This window comes from Bombyx mori, chromosome 19 (genome assembly GCF_030269925.1).
Source record: "Bombyx mori chromosome 19, ASM3026992v2".
Lineage (NCBI taxonomy): Eukaryota > Metazoa > Arthropoda > Insecta > Lepidoptera > Bombycidae > Bombyx > Bombyx mori.
Window position 1 is genome coordinate 14,105,561 of NC_085125.1, and position 20,043 is coordinate 14,125,603.

At 37.9% G+C, this 20,043-nt stretch overlaps 2 protein-coding genes across 2 annotated transcripts in view; both read right to left on the reverse strand.

Moving 5' to 3' along the window:
• The window catches only part of LOC101746462 (transcription factor sem-2), a 118,313-nt gene extending 107,901 nt beyond the window's left edge, over nt 1-10,412 (reverse strand). Inside the window, exon 1 of the mRNA XM_004924193.4 lies at nt 9,834-10,412. Coding sequence (XP_004924250.1) covers nt 9,834-9,953 — 120 coding nt within the window. The 5' untranslated portion in view covers nt 9,954-10,412. The remainder of the gene's footprint in view (nt 1-9,833) is intronic.
• Nucleotides 10,074-20,043, reverse strand: part of LOC105841345 (transposon TX1 uncharacterized 149 kDa protein) — a 29,618-nt gene continuing 19,648 nt past the window's right edge. The window contains exon 2 of the mRNA XM_012688728.2: nt 10,074-10,279. Within this exon, the coding sequence (XP_012544182.2) occupies nt 10,074-10,279 (206 nt within the window). The remainder of the gene's footprint in view (nt 10,280-20,043) is intronic.

A 20,043-nucleotide genomic window follows, 5' to 3' on the forward strand; every position in this document is an offset into this window, starting at 1 on the left:
CTGTACTAGCATTTGGCAGATTACTCTTCTTATACAGCTGGCTTGATATGGGTGTTTTTATTCGGCGGTGCTATCGGTTTATAAACTTTTTACTAACAATTTTTTTGTAGTTGAGCATCGACTATCGGGCCCTCTGGTTAGCAGTGTAAATACGTAACTAATATTTGTCCCAAACCACATGATGATAAAGGACTCAATGCAGTGCGTTGAAGGTGAAGATAGCCTTTACACAATACCGTTGAAACTACGACCTCACGTCTCAAAGCGCGAGCCCAAATCACACCAGTAAAGAAACATCCAAAAATAAATTATGACTAATAATAAAACGACTAAAAACCTAAAAAGCACATGACATTTATGGCATTAAATGATGACCGTACTGGAGTGGACTCGTGAAACACGATCTCAAGAACAGGTTTCAATTGCTGTAGGTAATGAACGGAATAAATGTAAACCGAAAGGTCATTGCCGATATACACAGGGTGTTTCAGAAATCAAATCCATACATTTACTTAGACGCTAATTTTGGCGATGCTATTTTTAATCTATTAGCCTACATTGACACGTACCAGCATTTCAAAGGCTGCCTTTTATATATAACTAGCGACCCGCCCTCGCTTCGCTTCGGAAATTGTAATTTATTATTGATTTCTCCACTATTTAATGGATGGCATTATACTTATAAAACCTTCCTCGTCAATCAATCTATCTATTAAAAAAACCGCATCAAAATCCGTTGCGTAGTTTTAAAGATTTAAGCATACATAGTGATATAGGGACAGAGAAAGCGACTTTGTTTTATACTCTGTAGTGATTAACGTGTCAATACGTTGCCAATACGCTGCTAAACATGAGCACATGTGGCCACATCCTAAATAATATACGTAACTTTCAGATTATACTAGAATACACTTACTTTGGATCTTAATATTTTTGCCTGACTGATTTCAAAATTGTGTTCATATTTTAAAAATAAAATATATTTGTATGCTATTGAAACTTGTGTAATCACTTTCCTATCTTAATATTAATAATTTGCTCGTGTCTTTTGTTTCATATAATAGTGTATTCTATTTACAAAAGAACCAATTGAAAACAGTGATTGAATTTTAAATCATAGATAAATCACTTACAAAGTATACGTACCTAAAGTTCCGAGGTTGATTGATTGTTTTCAGCCGAGGCCTCGGTTTGATCGTACCCTAATTAGGGACTAGTTAATCCAGAGATTTGCGGCGTTAAACTTTTCCTTTGTAAGTTTCGCTCGATATTGACTTATCTATTTGACTGATGGTTACAGTCGGACGTGGATATGGTAGTATCAGAGCCAAGCCTATGCCTGCTGAGTCTTATGGGCGTTCATGACTAGGCTGAAGCCAATATGTATTCCGTCTCTGTTCTAGTTGGCCTAGAGCAGAAGCATTGTGTGTGAAGCCCTTGCTGAATCTTGTTTTTCATGGACTAACAAACAGCTTGCTTGGTGTTCTTCGTTGGACTCATATTATCCTACGAAATGGTGCTACCAAAAATTCCTTTTAATTTATTGGAGTTAATCAACATTTTATAATTAAATCGTATGTCCTAAAGTTAGCGATATTCAATATGTGAATTCTGCCACTCACCGCACTCAAAAAGTACCATACATTGAACAATAACACATGAAACAGCAACCACCACATTACGATTAAGTGGAAACTTTAATTCACTATGAAATCAAGATCTCCACAAATTTTATTGTTACGTAAGTAAAAATACTATTACGTATTATGTTTTCACTTGAATCTAAATTTAACGTTTAAAGATATATCTTTCCATAACTCGACGGGGAATCAAGATAAACAAGTAGAAGAGGGGGCAATGGAGTTTTAGCAGCAGCGATATTTCCTTTTTCGAAAGTGTCTGAGATCGAAACGTCCGTTTTAAAGGCGAGTCGTAAACTTTATCGTTCTCAACGCTCAGTAGACGAAATGAGAAAACTGGTATCGGTTTTAACACGATCCTCGTTTGACTTGCAACTGCTTTTTTTGACAGCTTAAATTGAATCTAGAACCGTACCGGAATCGACGATTAAGGGCCCCTAAAACATTTCACTACTGAGGGCGCTAAATAAACGTTCAAGGAAATAAAATCGACTAAAATTCAGGGGTTAGAATGCAAAGGGTAGTTCGAGTCGGTCCAATTTCGTTCAATTGAATAGGGGAACGGATTAGACATCATCACTTGATGCCGACTCGTAAAATATCGAGTGCTCCGAACTTGTAATAATTTCAACAAGTTTGGCAAGGACCTAGGGAAGCGATTTAAATAATTTCATTGTAAATATTAGCAAACGAGCTGACACCTGAGATAGCTCTTCCATTAATAGTGTGAATTGGCAAGCTAAATCTCAAACATAATCCTTGTTGACCGGAAGAACCAAAAATATATTGAGTAGCCCGACTTGATCCAATCAATCTGCGTTTAAAACCTCTAGAATATGAAGCGATTTCAAAACACAGATACGTACATATCAAACAATAATAAGAAGAGCCAAAATCTGGACTAGACATTGGTTCGGTAATCTAACTCGACTAACTAAAATAACCAAAGGGCTATGAAGTGCCTTAGTCGTAGAACGTGGTGTGGCTTGAACGAAATTGAAATTCTATCCGTTATTGTTATAAAACATTTATCGGGTTATTTGGATAACCTGATCGGTCGATTGGATAGTAATCTTCGTGTAGTACATATGGGCTCATTGCGGTAGTCGTTCAACCAGCCAATTATATGAGCCAAAGACACCCAATAAATACGTAAATAATAAGTTGTATACCGACATTCAGTCTAGATCTGTCTGCCAACCATTTGAGCATCATAATGTTTCGTGAACGTGTTAGATTTAGTGCCAAAAATTTTTACACGCTATTCCATTAACGCATCTGATGTCAATAATTTTAGAATTTTTGGTATTCACTTCGGTAAATGACGTCAAAAAGAATTTTCCCTCGTCTTTGCGAGCTGTCCGTTTTAGTTAAATTCTAGTGTTTATTTTGATCACCTTACAATCTTTGGCGTTGCAAACACTCAATATCTATCCACTAGGGATTAACCCATGGCGTTGTCTTAAAGCCGAAGGTCATAATAGTCTGATATAGCAAGATTTTAGAGTACTTTACACCAAAAATGCTTTCAACTGAACTTAAATTTGGTATTAAATTTAAACGTTTTTTTTTCCTTTTTTTTTCCTACCTATGCTGATAGCCTTGAGAGGCTATTTCAGCTTCGCCCTAACGTTTGTAGGTGAGCTCGCGGGGCTCAAACCGGAGAGTTGCTAACACTGATCCAAGCAAGAGCAGTGCTTTGCAGAATCTACCACCGGATCGGAAACGCGAACCACTGAGAAGATCCGGCGAGAAACTCAGTGGGCTGTGTCTGTGGGTTAATTCGCTCGTCGAGCCCTTCGTCGCAAGCGACGGGTTCGACGAGGGCGGTGACCGGTGCTTGTGGTGCCTAGAAGCACCGTTAATGGATCAGGAGGATCCGTAATGACGTGTATTAAACGCGTAAGATTGGTACAATTAGTTAAAAGATCGAACTGGTGTACTTAATCTAAGCTAAGTGTTCATTCTTATCGATTAACGCTGTACCACCCGGGCTGATTGAAAACACCTCGTTAAATTGTTTCGGAGACTTTAAACATTAATCTTCGTCTTGGAAATGTTTCACATTTAGTATAGTAAATTATTGTAAAGGCAACCACCCCAGATATTAATATTTCCAATACATTTATAGCAAGATGCTTTTCACACGATAGCACTCAAACTAAACCATTATTAAATATTTTTGTATTTGTTACATCTTCTGTATTCTCGATCTTTTGTATTTCTTGTAAATATTTGTGTATTTCTAATAACTTTATCATTAGTATAAGAATACACAAGTTCACCAATTTTCCAATGAACATGTAATAAACTAAATACTTATATAAAAATAATAAGGTCCCCTTGATTCACATTAGCCTACGAACGATGTTTTTTGTTTTCCAATTTTAAAACTCAAGAAGTAAATAAAAAGGTTAGGCAAAAATTTAAGTTGTGGTGGTAGTTGGATTTTAAAACCCATACGGTTAGACGCAACAATTATTCCTATCGCTGTCACGAAGCATTAATCTCTTACTATTTTAAGGATAGGACGACAGTTATGACAATAGGTAAAACAATTCACATTTTGCTGTCAATGGACTCCAACAATCCTTAATACCAGACTAACCGTGGATTTGACAGCGTCAATAAAAATTACAACATCCAAAAAACCGATCGTCAAACAAGATTCATCATAATAACCCGGAGACACTCGCATAAAAGAAACCTTCGCAGTAAAATACGCCATATTCTAGGCACGAACGTGTAAAAACGAAACTTCATACACATGTGTGCTCATGTATAAATTCACCGACGGAATCCACTCGAAATGTCGGCCCATTTAACGATATGTGTACGCTGATTGCTTCCAAGCGGAAATCTTTAAGAAAAAAAACCCCCACGCATAAAATCAGACTTAAGGATTCAATTGGCATTCAATCAATGAGGATTTTTAAGTCGTCTTTATACAAATTTATTTGCTTCGGAACCAATGTGTTTGCAATTCTGACTTCTAGTGCCATTACGAAACTGATTAGGACAATTTCAACGTAATAAGAGCTCTGTAATAAGAGCTTTTGATATATTTAGGTTTACAGGCCAAGATTTTCTCCAAATTGAAACAAGAGTTCTTAGTTTTCTGGTAACGTATGAGAGACACGGATGGTGAGTTAACAAAATTAAGGGATGGATCTGTTTGTTTCAAGACCCACTTCGGTCCCTGAGCCAATGCAATTAGTTAGCTACTTAGAGATCTATAGAATGGGATTCACTCCAAATATAATATTTACTTTATTACTGGTGGTAGGACCTCTTGTGAGTCCGCGCGGGTAGGTACCACCGCCCCGCCTATTTCTGCCGTGAAGCAGTAATGCGTTTCGGTTTGAAAGGTGGGGAAGCCGTTGTGACTATACTGAGACCTTAGAACTACATCTCAAGGTGTGTGGCGCATTTACGTTGTAAATGTCTATGGGCTCCAGTAACCACTAAACATCAGGTGGGCTGTAAGCTCGTCCACACATCTAAGCAATAAAAAAAAAAATTAAAAAAAAATTAGTTGTATAGATGATGACCGATTTTTTTTTGATAACGCCATCTTGTTGTGTCTTTAAAGCGGTTAGTTGCCCTCAATTAAGAAAAATAGTATTATTATTCGCCAATAGATGTCGGGAAGAGTTGATTATTGAAAACACGAATAAAACAACATTTTCTGAAAATAAATCGTAGCTAGATCGATTTATCGCCCCCGAAATCCCCTGTATACTAAATTTTATGAAAATCGTTGGAGCCGTTTCCGAGATTCAAATTATATACATACCTATATATATTAATATACAAGAATTGCTCGTTTAAAGGTATAAGACAAGATTTGCCAATGAAACACAATCGCATCTATTCACCGTTCTATGATTTCTCAAAAACAGACTTAAGATTCGGAACGAGCAACTAAAGAGAGTGTTAGTACATTTTGTACACTATAAAAATTTAATAGCGCATTCTAATTCATGCAGTAAATACTCGACCGGTCGCGTTTGAAGGCCCGTAATTTTCTCGGGTAACACTCGCCGTTTTCTGTAATGAGTATAATGGAGCTATTAAAAACCACCCAGAGAAATACTAGTTGCCGACATGTAGTGGGATTACGATCCAAATTTGTATTCTTAATCAAGCATACGTCTCTGAAATGTTGTGTCAAATACTTTCATCTGATGAGCGTTCCCTTAATTTGGAGAAAATTTAATTATATTCTTATTCATTCGTAGCATTGGTTACCGGAACCCATAGACATCTACAACGTAAATGCACGACCCATAATTGAGATATAAGTTCTAAGGTCTCAGTATAGTTACAACGGCTGTCCCAACCCTTCAAACCGAAACGCATTACTGCTTCACGGCAGAAATAGGTAAGGTGGTACCTACCCGTGCGGACTCACAAGAGGTCCTACCACCAGTTAAAACTAATGACGTTACGTACATAAAGGGATAAAGATTAAAAAACAAAGTTAAATTCAAACGGTAAGTACAAGTAAACACAACTTGTTCTAGTATTAAGTGAAGCGTGTTCGAGTTTAGAATGGATCACAATCTCGTAATGAAGTCATGGTAACCTTGATACGGACGGTTGGTAACACGGCTACATGTACGAAGCGACAAAAAAACTATGAACAAAAAAGACGAAGCCGTATCTGAAAACGGCCAGATTGTAATGATCTACCGGCTCCGCCCTTAGTTAATTTTGTGCCTTTTTTGCGAGATAGATGTGTTATTATAGATCGCGCTGGCTCCCATCTTCGTCAGGTCCATGTGGCCCATAATGCGGTAGCGTATACACATATATGTCGTTAACCGTACTCGTCGAACTCGACAAAGAGGTCGACGTGCAACCTAACCCATGCATCAGCCCGCTGAGTTTCTCGCCGGATCTTCTCAGCGGGTCGCGATTCCGATCCGGTAGTAGATTCATTCGCGAAACAATTGCTCTTGAGTTGTTAGGTCTCCTTCGGAGGCGCTCGGGCAGTTGTTAGCAAATCCCACCCCTCTTGGCTGAGCCTTTGCTCGCCCACCTGTCCTGGTGAAACTGGAAAGGCCTTCGGGCCACCAGTAAACTTTCAATCATAAAAAAAAAAAAAAAAAAAAAAAAAAAGAAACATATATGTCGCATTAAAACCACGCACATACGTACATGTCAGTCCAGATAACATCGATTCTGTGATGTGTCATGTTTCAAACGCGACCCTGGCTTTGAAAACTCTGATAAAGTCGATACATTAACGCAACGGCAACGTAAAACACCTCCCATTTGCTTAATCATGAGTTCGTTCGACGTTATTTAAGTTGCATTGAAATTATATGTATTAAAAATGTTTGCATTTGAGGGATTTTCATATTAACCGTGATGATAAATCGTGTGTTCTCTTTCTAGTGTACTAGCGTCCCGCTCCGGCTCCGCTCAGGTCTTTAACAAAAATTTGAACGATATTTGATGTTGTTTTATTTTTAAAAATAAAATAACACTTATTGCGGCATCACTATAATAGTGAGACATATGCTGTCGTGACACTTTTTGTAAATAATAATGTGTTCTACAAAGTCGTAGTACATCATTTTATTCTATCATCAATAGTTTTCGCGATGTAACGGATATTTCAGGTATTTTTTTACACCTTGGGTTACATTATTGGAGTTTTAGTATGGATCCCTAATTTTTTCAAAGGAGATTATAGCCTACTAGCGACCCGGCCTCGCTTCGCTTCGGAAACTGTAATTTATTATTGATTTCTCCACTATTTAATGGATGTTATTATACATATAAACCTTCCTCTTCAATCTCTCCATCTATTAAAAAAACCGCATCAAAATCTGTTGCGTAGTTTTAAAGATTTAACATTCATAGGGATAGAGAAAGCGACTTTGTTTTGTACTATGTAGTGATGTCACTCGGGAATAGTGTAACTTCAAAACAGTGAAAGATTTTTTCAAATCCGTTTAAGTAGTTTCGGAGCCTATTCAATACAAACAAACAAACAAACAAATCTTTCCTCTTTATAGATTACGTGATATTTTTTTGCTTGCATTAATTCAAAAAGTTAAAATTCAGCGCGAATGACCTAAGATTGTCGTTTCCTAGCAGCGGGCATATGAACTCGGATGGTGCATGCGAGAAAGGCCACGCACACATACAAATGCGACTAAAAATACGTTTAAAACGTTGACATTGAAGTGTTATTGCACTCTCGGAACTCATCTGAGCATTTCGCGTTATAAAAATCGTTCATGAAATCGATAATAAATCATTTTACACGATTTTAGTGTTAACATAAATAAATATAATAACGTTGTTGTCTTTAAAAAAACCGCGTGTTTATTATTTTTAAAAATCGAATAAGCGTTCTTTAGCTTGAAGTTGACTTAAATTTTATTATTGTTGTCACTAGTTTTTTTCTGGAGAAAATTAAATTTTTCCATACTATATTACTACTTTTTTTTTATGCGTTACTGAAAACGTTCGGAAATTTATTTTAATGTTTATTTTAATTGTCTGTTTATTTCAGTATTTGGTGTTCCATTTTTTATTTAAAAAAAAATATTTTTATAAAACTGAATACCAAATGAGTAGATACATTTTATCGATTATTCTGATGACTATTTTAATTGCTTTAAGAGTTTTCGTTTTAACGTCAATGATTTCCGGTTATTTCTTCGGTTAATTAGTAACGTGACATTTTCACTAGTTTTGTTTGTTTAATAAACTATAGTTAGGCAGTGGTAAGTTTTATGAATTATTTAGGTGAATATTTTTAACATTTGAAATTAGAAAGAGACTCCAACGATTTTGAGTTTGACCAAAGTTTCTAAATAGGAAATTGTAAGAAATAACAAAAAAAAGACGTTTAATGTTGGAATTATATTTGAAAAAAACAATATCGTTTGATAGGTATATTGAAATCAATAATTTAAAAGTAGTTAGTTAGAATCAGACTTAAATTGAGGCATTTTTATTCTGTGATATGATTATTTATTTTTTAAGAATTCGAGCGTTATTATTTCGTGAAAATTAAATAATTTTCAAACATACCTCGAAACGGGCCGAATTTATTGTGAAATAAAATTAATATTTTTAGTCAAAAAATTAAGATTCAAATTAACAAGAATTAATGAGCGAATAAAATTTAATGCACTGCACGCGAGCGTTGTAATTAATTTATTGTAACATTCAAGGTTGGAATTGGAAACGTAAAAATTTTATTACGTAAAATAAAATGATCTTACATTTTTTTGTTTTTTTTTTTCGCAGGAAATATAGGCTCTTGATCCCCGTGGGAGTTTCAATGATTCCCACGTATTGCACACATCAATTGCATGCGAGCACCTCATTACTATAGGCAATGGTTATTTGACGACAAAAATGGAATAATATGTCTTCCGTGGTCATGACTTTTTTTTTTAAATAACCATATAATTTTAATTTGAAACAGGCATCTTACGTATCATGAGTTAAGTCGTTAATTTAAAAATAAATTTTGAGTTTGTTTATATTTTGATGTTTTTTTTTAAATTCGAATTTCGAATGAAAAATTGAACTGATTTTAGAAATGAAAAAAAGCGGTATTTTTGAGTTTGTTTATATTTTGATGTTTTTTTAAAATTCGAATTTCGTATGAAAAATTGAATTGATTTTAGAAATGAAAAAAGCGGTACGTGCCATTTGTGTTCGTCGCAATTTCGAATCATCGCATCTAGGTATTTATAAATACGTCAGAAACATTATTTATTTTTTTACGTATGTAAGCAAAACGAGATAAACGAACGCTGTTATAGTAAACATGTTTACAAATTTTAAAAACATCTCCTTAGCCACGTGTTGACCATTTTCCAAGTGATAAAAATGATTTGCGTATGTTTTTATTTGTGGAAGTTTCTTTTTAAATGTTGCTTTATCGCGAATTACGTTCTTTGATCGTTTTATTTCCGTAGTTTATTTGTTCGATTTTCGGAATTGTTATTTTTTTTTGAGCACTCGCATTATTATTTTATTGACCCACAGTTAAATAAAAAAAATTAATAACGGTTTTTTTTAAAAAAAATGGACAATTTGCACGATAAATTTAATTTATTTTATTTTTCCGTGAATTGATATTCATTCTTCCGGGATTTCTAAACACTTTCTCAACGTCACTAATAGTTTACCTAGCGTGGAAAAAAGTTGGCTTACCTGTGTGGCATCTGTGTATGGGGTAGACGAATTTTTATCGATAAGCTGAGACCCGAACACGGGCAATCCACTGGATGTTGGCGTCAAAGACCTCACATCCGACACTTGCTGGGGCACCATTTTCGTTTATCCAAAATAAAAAGCCCAACAAAAAAAAACTGAACACAAACACAGTTCACCTATATCACTTTAGCACTAGCGATTTGTTCGAGTTCCAAATTCTAAAGTTTATTTGTAGTTTTACAGCAGTCCGAGTGGTTCCAGCAACCTCTGCTTGTTCCAGTACCGAAGCCTCTCGGCGGCAGTATTACCGAAGATCTCCCAGTATCTCGAAACTATCCTTACTTTCCCTTCGTGAACGTGAAAACTGCTACTAACTTCCTCGCAGGCGTACGATCCAAAAGTCATAATTTTAGCGTTGGGTCCCGACCGCAGTTCAGTTAGCACTGCGGGGCGATCGAATCATTATCAATCGAGTTGTCTTGTTATTTGAATGCGGCTACGGTCGCACTCCGCGGTGACGGCGAACCTACTGACTGCGAGCGAGTACACTGTCGATTCGATATACCAGCGCGCTCAGCTGTTCGCCCCCGTCCCCCCGCGCGCCCCGCATGCCCCTCCCCCCGCCTAACAATCGCCAGCGACGGCTGGCTTCGAATGCACGCTTGCACATAAACAAACATTTACTATCGAATATATCGTTTGCTTTACGAAATGAGATTTTCAACTTGACTTTAATATTCCGTGTGTTTGTTTACGGGGGGATATTTTTTTAATAATGTAACGTTTTGTTGGTTTACAATATTTTGTGAAACTTTTTATTGATATTAATTAAAAAGTGTCCGCTGTCAATGATATTTGAAATATAAAATCAAGTTTAATAATTAAATATTTTTATGTCTTTTCGGTATTGCTACTATTTTATAATTTTCTAAAGTTAACATTATTTTGATAAATGTTTACACATTAAGTAATGTTTGATAAATCAAAAATACATATTAGACAAATGTGATGTTAGAATAATTTACTGATCAATGTTTAATGATATTATTATGTAGTTCCGTTTTTTGAAATTTTTTTTGTTGCTTAGCTGAATGGTTGAGCTCACCGTTCAATTGGTGTTGGTAAGAGCCCATAGACTTCAACAACGCATATACCGCCATCACTCGAAGATATTAATTCTAAATTTTAATTCTAAGTTACAGGCTTTTCAAACCGAAACGCATTACTGCTTCACGGCAGAAATAGTCAGGGTGGTGGAACCTACCCGTGTAGGCTCATGAGACGCCCTACCTACCACAAGCAATTATTATTTTTATGTTCGGAAGTTCTTCAAAACATATACACTGATTGAATTCATAATAGGTTTCATTTGAATATTTTCGAGACTCACTTGAATTTTCTATACCAAATTTGATATTTAGATAAGGTTTTTCAATATTATTACATTTTTATTGATTAGATATGCATAAAGTATGGCCTCTATTTGAAGTGTACAAACAAGAGGATCCTATATTGATAATTGTGTATTAACTGTACTAGTCACAAGGATACACGGCCACGCGATCCTACTGTAGCTATAATTCTTTAATTTATACTTTTTTTTCTTTTTTATTGCTTAGATGGGTGGACGAGCTCACAGCCCACCTGGTGTTAAGTGGTTACTGAAGCTCATAGACATCTACAACGTCAATGCACCACCCGCCTTGAGATATAAGTTCTAAGGTCTCAAGTATAGTTACAACGGCTGCCCCACCCTTTAAACCGAAACGCATTACTGCTTCACGGCAGAAATAGGCAGGGTGGTGGTACCTACCCGTGCGGACTCACAAGAGGTCCTACCACCAGTAAAAATTGTCATCTATCTATCAAATGTTTCATGCCCTAATATTAGTCATCGGTAATGTTGTAAGACCGCCTGAATGTGCATTACTGTTCTATCTATAAGTGTGTGTTCTTTTTGAGACGAGGCTTATGGAAAGTACTCTGCGGTACTCAACGACTTGGCTATTTTTTTTTCCACACCTAATCGTTGGTAGTCTAAGGATTTTTTTTGGGACCGGGGGCCGAACTTCCCTTCTTCGCAAGCGACGGGTTCGACGAGAACAACGACCAGTGCCTATTCTGTGTTATACTCGTAATAAGAAAACAACATATAAAGCCCTTAGGTTTAACAGTATTATTATATTACCTATAAAAAACTGAACTCTCTTTCCGCTGAACGACAGATAGGTGAGTGATACCGTCTAAGAAAAATATTTTTTAAAACTAAAGAGTTTTAAAGGTTTTAAATGATAAAGGATTTTCTGTACACATATAATTAAAAGCGATAATCATTTGACTAACTACGTAATTATGTTCACGAGTGCTCACGGTCGACTTGTGTTGGCAATGACGTTAACATAGCGACGTTACAATCAGGAGTTTTCTCAAATAAGTCATTCCTATCATTAGACTTGTGCATAAAAGGTCTTATTCACGCGGAATACGGAATAACTCCTTTACGAAACATGAATATGTTATTTGTATAAGTATTTGACTTCTAAGGAAATGTTATGTTATACACGATTCGTGCTGTCATTTAGTTCAATAGGTAGAGGGTTCGATAAAGATAATGTACTGCCATTTTCTAAGTGAGTATTATTAGTTTCCTTTTTGTTGCTATTCATTAGGATGATCGTTGTAGGATACTGAAGCCTATAGACATTAAAGCTTACGTTGAGATAAGAGGTGAAAACCTTGATTATTTATCCTTGAAAGGTTAAATCGGGCTACTTCGCGACAAAAATGGACAGGATGGTACCCTTCCGGTACAACTTCGTGTCTTCTAAATTTTTATTTATTGCTTGTGTGGGTGGACGAGCTCACGGCCCACCCGGTGTTATGTGGTTACCGGAGCCCATATTTATGGACATCTACTACGTAAATACGCCACCCACTTTGAGATATAAGTTCAAACTTCTAAGGCCTCAGTATAGTTACAACGGCTGCCCCACCCTTCAAACCGAAACGCATTACTGCTTCACGGCTGAAATAGGCTGAGTGGTGGTACCTACCCGTGCGGACTTAGCAGACGTCCTACCGCCAGTAAAATGTTGATGTCATGTTATTGATTCGACATTATTTGGTTATAGTTGTTAAGCTTCTTTGGCTCTGAGTTCGACTCGGTTCTATATGTAGGTAATTGGTGTTCTTACTTCGCATACGTGTTGCCCGGGGACATTTAATTAAGTTAATTTGTCCGGCTCCGTATCGTATTTAGTAAATAATGCTCTCGCGAAACAAATGCCTTTCGGCTGTTAGTCTATGTTTTCATTTCACTTATGTAAACACGGAGCCAAGGTTTGCGATGAAACAAATGAAAAACCAACTACCTGTATTTGCATATGAAACGCTACGGCTGTTTCGCTATGCCTAAATCATTAGTAATTAACTTTTCGTCTCATAGACTAACAAAGGGAACGCATTTTGAAGTCGTCGTGGCCTAAAGGATAAGACGTCTGTTGCATTCGTATCTAGCGATGCAACGGTGTTCGAATCCCGCAGGCGGGTATCAATTTTTCTAATGAAACACGTACATGACAAATGTTCACGATCTGGTGGTGAGACCTCTTGTGAGTCCGCACGGGTAGGTACCACCACACTGCCTATTTCTGGCATGAAACAGTAATGGGTTTCGGTTTGAAGGGTGGGGCAGCCGTTGTAACTATACTGAGACCTTAAAACTTATATCTCAAGGTGGGTGACGCATTTACGTTGTGGTTGTCTATGGGCTCTACTAACCACTTAACACCAGGTGGGCTGTGAGTTCGTCCAACCATCTAAGCAATAAAAAAATAATATTTACAACAACAAAATACATTGTTAAAATTGTAATTCGTTTGTTTTTCATGATTCTAGAAAAATCGAGAGACCATCACGAAATTAATCAAATTACGAAATTCTCCATCGCGAAATATTCCGATGCTCCGCGGAGAGCAGGTACGGAACGCTGCCAAATTAGAACATAATTTAATATAAATTAATTGTTTTTTATGTTAATGTACTACATCCTCGGGCTCGGCTCCTAACAAGAAATTATTATGATAATCTCTTTAGGCGATTTCCGAAGTTTTAATTCGAGGATTTTCATCGTGAACAATTTATTTGTTCTCGGTGCTCAATTCTCATTTTTGCGTTAAGAAAACAACGTTTTGGGAAAACGATTCTGTTTATTGCTCTACGCGGGCACGTGGTCACGGCCTTTTTGGGATTAAGTGGTTACCGGAGCTCATAGAACCAACTTGAGACATGACAATTCCATCAAACGCATTACTGCTTCACGGCGGGTGGTACATACCCGTGCGGACTCGCAAAACGTCCTACCACTAGTAATTACGCAAATTATAATTTTACGGGTTTGATTTTTATTACACGATGTTATTCCTTCACCGCGGAAGTCAATCTTTTTTTCCCTACCTATGCTGATAGCCTTGAGAGGCTATTTCAGCTTCTCCTTGACGTGTAGGTGAGCTCACGGGGCTCTAACTGAAAGTGTTGCTAACACTGTCGGAAACGCAACCCACTGAGAAGATCCGGCGAGAAACTCAGTGGGCTGCGTCTATGAGTTAATTTACTCGTCGAGCCCTTCGTCGCAAGCGACGGGTTCAGCGAGGACAGTAACCGGTGCCTGTGGTATCTAAAAGCACCTTTAATGGATCGAGGAAGTCAATCGTGAACATTTGTTATGTACGTATTTTATCGGAAAAATTGGTACCTACCGGCGGGATTCGAACACCGGTGCATCGCTACATACGAATGCACCGGACGTCTTATCCATAGGCCACAACGACCTATAGTATGCTGCCCTATCCATTAAACCGAAACGCATTACTGCTTCACGGCAGAAACAGGGTACATACCCACGCGGACTCATAGTAAGCCCTATCACCAGTAACAAACATCAGCTTGGCCTTCGAATGTATTCATCATCCGTCCCGCACTTCTAACCAGACTGCCTCTATAGTTGGGATGGTTAGATCAACCATGGCTTGCGACTACAGTATGCTGGTATAGGACTCAAAGAACGCCCGTTCTCGGGTGAATGCATTAGTGGCCTTTTACGACATCTACTGGAAGAGACAGCTGTTGTTGTAGGGCCGCAAGGTCGTTAATAATTTTTTATTTTTTTATTGCTTAGATGGTTAGACGAGCTCACAGCTCACCTGGTGTTAAGTGGTTACTGGAGCCCATAGATATCTACAACGTAAATGCGCCATCCACCTTGAGATATAAGTTCTAAGTTCTCAGTATAGTTACAACGGCTACCCCACCCTTCAAACCGAAACGCATTACTGCTTCACGGTAGAAATAGGTAGGGTGTTGGTACCTACCCGCGCGTACTCACATAAGGTTCTACCACCAGTAATAGAAGATTCTATAAAACGTGTACTAAATAGATAGACAATCAAACTAGCCAAGTGGCTTATGACTATTTGAGATTTGTGCCAGGTAGACAGACAATTACAGCCAGGTGGGCCGAGAACTGGGCTGCCCAACTCCTACAATTAATAATAGATCAGTAAACTATTTATATGTCTAGTTACAACAACATTTTTGGAGCATTAACCCATCAGTTTATCATTGATGTTTTAACATTACAAGAACGCGAATTATATTTTTACAGTTATAATAATTTGACGTTAACTAGTGTTCAGGCGGAGCAATCGATGCTCAAGAACGAAACATGGCCCAAAGATATCTTAAATGGTCCGAAATTAAATTGCGAAAAATACTAATTTCATTCCCTCATCACGAGATTTTTTCATAGAAATCAGAAGAAATGAAAAGGACGATTATTATTTTTACGTCGAACGAAATTGTAATTAATGTGTCCGCTCCGTAATTCGTTTTCGCATTGAACGCGGATCGTTCGTATTATTAAATTTCGTTTTTAGCAAATTTGCGAAATAATTTCGGAGCGAACGTTTTTAGTTTCCATTCAAAGTCGGGCCAATGAAAAATTTATTGGCAAAAGATTATATTTAGCGTTCGTCAGATATTTTTTATTGCTTATATGCCTGAATAATCTCGCGGCCTACCAGATCATATACTGTATGAGTCTTATAGATATAAAGCGAATAATGCCTACTGTGAGACACAAACTTTAGATGGGTGGACGAGCTCACAGCCCACCTGGTGTTAAGTGGTTACATCTACAACGTAAATGCGCCACCCACCTTGAGATATTAGTTTTAAGATCTAAGTATAATTACAACGGCTGCCCCGTCCTTCAAACCAAAACGAATTACTGTTTTACGGCAGAAATAGGCAGGGTGGTGGTAACCTGCGCGGACTCACAAAACGTCCTACCACCTACCCTACCCTAAAACCTACGTAGCTACCGAATCCACGCGTATGAGCTTCCATCAGTAAATACCGTTTGATGATCCTAGTACTAACATAAAATTGAAATGCCATACTTCATAATTATTTATTGTACCACAAAAATATGTACTGAAGAACTTATTCAAAGCAATATCCGTTTAAACGGAATACAAAAAGGATATTTTTGTTTTGAATAAACATTGTTACGCAGAAAGTACTTGAATACGTAAAAAATAATTTCCTGAGGTCCAGTAGCAACAGTAACCACTATCAGATTTGTCCGTATCTAATCGCCGGTAGCCTAAGGGACTATTCCCGCTGGAGGGTGAGCTCACGGACTTAACCTGAGAGGATTTGCTAGCACTGACCCCAACAAGAGTAGAGCTTCGATGAATCTACCACCGGATCGGAATCGCGACCCACTGAGAAGACCCGGCTAGAAACTCAGTGGGTTTTGTCTATGTACTAGTTCGCACGTCGAGCATCATCAGTAGAATTCATATTTGAAGGTCCTACCAGGAATCAGAAGACAGAGAAAATCGCTTCTATTTTAAGTTAGAAACAGATCTTCTGTTCGACCGCTCAATCTTATTTTGTTCTTATTCCGAAGACGTAATCACTAAAACAAGTATCGGACGATAAGAGATGCAAGTAAAATATTGTTAAATCGAGGCCGGTATCTGTCGATCTCATAAAGATTTGCTTCGAGAGCGGCAATCTTGAGTGTTTGTTTGTCGTCTTCCCAGAAATCGGATGCTGTGTCAATGTAAGCACTTCCTCTTCCTAATATAATTTCGTCGGCGCTTACATATCGTTGTTACACGACTTATAATTCGTGCATTGTGGATCAAGTACCTACTCGTAAATAAATACGAAAATGTATTCGTAAGTAAATACGGAAATAAAACACTCAAGTGCTCAATCAAGAGATCATTCGACAAGATGAAGTACATCCACTTAAGCTGAGGACGCCGAAAACTGTATAAATAGTCATTATTTAAATTAGGTACATTGGTCGCATTCCCAATCCTGCGGACCGAATGGTAAACAGTCGACGTCACCCAAAACATCTCATTTTGGATCCTCCCGATCCACTAACGGTGCTTTAAGGTACCCCAAGCACCGGTCATCGTTCTCATCGAACCCGTCGCTTGCAACAAAGGGCTCGGTGAGTAAATTAACCCACAGACACGGTCCACTGAGTTTCTCGCCGGATCTTCCTAGTAGGTCACGTTAGCGATCCGGTGGTAGTTTTTGCAAAGCACGGCTCTTGGTAGCAACAATCTGTTAGCAATGTCGTTAGGTTTGAGCCCCGTGAGCTCACCTACTCGCCCGGTTATGCTGAAATGGTATCTCAAAACCATCAGCTTAGGTAGGAAAAAAACAATATATTGGTCGGTTGGTTACATTGGTCCGAAAAGTTCTCGAGTGGCGAAAGCGTACTGGAAGAAGTAACACGGATAGGCCTCCCACAAGGCGGACCGACGGGTCACTGGAATCCGCTGGTGCATCCAGAACCGGGCCGAGGGGGAGACCCTTATCCAGTAGTGGACTTCTGGGGGCTGAAAGATAGCTAGATATTCCGCAGGCATACCTATTCGATATGAATCCGGTTCTTGTGGTATAATAGGCTCAACAACCACCTGGAAGTATTAATCGACTTCAAGAACTCTTAGTTAGGACTTTATGTTGTTTATTATAAAGACAATTGGTGAGGATTGCAAGAGCTACAGATGACTGCAAGACATAACAGCATGAATGGCGAGATGTGAGCTCAGTTTCAATTACATCATCGGCTGTCAATTCTTCAAACCGAAACACGTGACTGTTTCACGGTAGAGATAGACAGGACGGAGTGATGGGAGACTACGCGCCGCTACCAGCAAATCCTAACAATCAACAGCTTTCATTTCTATAACACGATGTTATTGCCTCATCGTTGAATTTACTTACGAATACTGATACCTCGACACGAATACATTGGGCGACTTGTCAACGGGTGAGTTATTTACGTCATGGCGATAAAAACTCTTAAAATATCGTACATTTTAAGACAACGAGACTCCAAGAGGTGACGCTTACCGAATAGTTTGATGTTACAATTGATGTCTAAAATGCTTGCATAGCGAAAACTAAATTAATATGTCTTTATGAATATGTAAAGTATGATGACTCATTGCATGTGTCGCTAAATTAGGTGGTTGAATCATTAGATTTACGCTAACGAAGCGAATTTGTTTATAAATCGATGGCTGTCAAAGTTCTGTTGATGACGCTTGCAACCTACCACTTCTGAAACCGCCGTCACTTGTCGTGGACATGCGTAAGACGTTGACGCTGTAGATTGAATACAAGTGGACATGTACGACACTATCTGTACTAATATTATAAAGAGGAAATATTTGTTTGTTCGTTTGTATTGAACAGGCTCCGAAACTACTGAACCGATTTGAAAAATTATTTCACTGCTTGGAAGCTACGCAGTAGCTTCCTGAATGACATAGGCTATAATTTTTTCTCAAAAAAAATGAGGGACCCTTACTAAAACTCCAATAATATAAACCAAGGTCTAAAAAATTACCTGGAATATTCTTTACATCGCGTGCCCTGCGAAAACTATTGATGATATAACAAAATAATATACTACGACTTTGTAGAACAGATTATTATTTACAAAAAGTGTCACGTCAGCATATGTCTAACTATTATATTACCGCTAAAAGTGTTATTTTATTTTAAAAAATAAAACAACGTCAAATATCGTTGCAATTTTTGTTAAAGACCCGAGCGGAGCCGGAGCGGGCCACTTGTTTACAATAAATAACCAGTAACACGTATTATGTGTGTTAAGCCCTTTTGACAAGGAGCATGTCTTATGGCTCCACACTAAGGCCTTCACTTGTTAATTTTGTTTTGGATGTGTGGGTTTGTGCTCCAGAGGTCTGTCTATACAGGGAATAAGGTCTGGTGAGAAACTAATCGAATTGTCCGAACTCTTCGTTCCTATCAAAGTCGATCGATACGCGTTAGAAATTGTCTTCGAAAGCGCGTATCCTTGAATAATGCTCCGGAAGCGGATGGTGCGTCGGTAACAAAAATAAGAAGGAATTTTATCAATTACACTGCTATTCATTTATCGTGGATATCATTCGAAAATAGAATCGTAAACGCGACCGTTGAAAATTTGAGAACCATCCACTTATTATAGTCCAACACCAGAGAAAGTCTCAAATAACAACACAAGACGCATCACCCTTGACCACATGACACACGTCGTGAGTCACCGACGGAAACAATTACTGACATTACGATTATTAGTAATTACGGATTGTGTTACATCATAAATAATATAGGAACAAATCATCTTCCGCTGTTCACGGTACTCGATATTGAATTTATAGAGTATTATTACAATTATATGTTTCATTTTATGTCAAAGGTTTACAAAGCAAGTGTTTAACATAGTTGTAGAAGTCGTCGTGGCCTAAGCGATAAGACATCCGGTGCATTCGTGTTGAAACGATGCACCGGTGTTCGAATCTCAGGCAGGTACCAATTTTTCTAATGAAATACGTACTCAACAAATGTTCACGATTGACTTCCACGGTGAAGGAATAACATCGTGTAATAAAAATCAAACCCGCAAAATTGTAATTTGCGTAATTACTGGTGGTAGGACCTCTTGTGAGTCCGCACGGGTAGGTACCACCACCCTGGCTATTTCTGCCGTGAAGCAGTAATGCGTTTCGGTTTGAAGGGTGGGGCAGCCGTTGTAACTATACTGAGACCCTTAGAACTTATATCTCAAGGTGGGTGGCGCATTTACGTTGTAGATGTCTCTTGG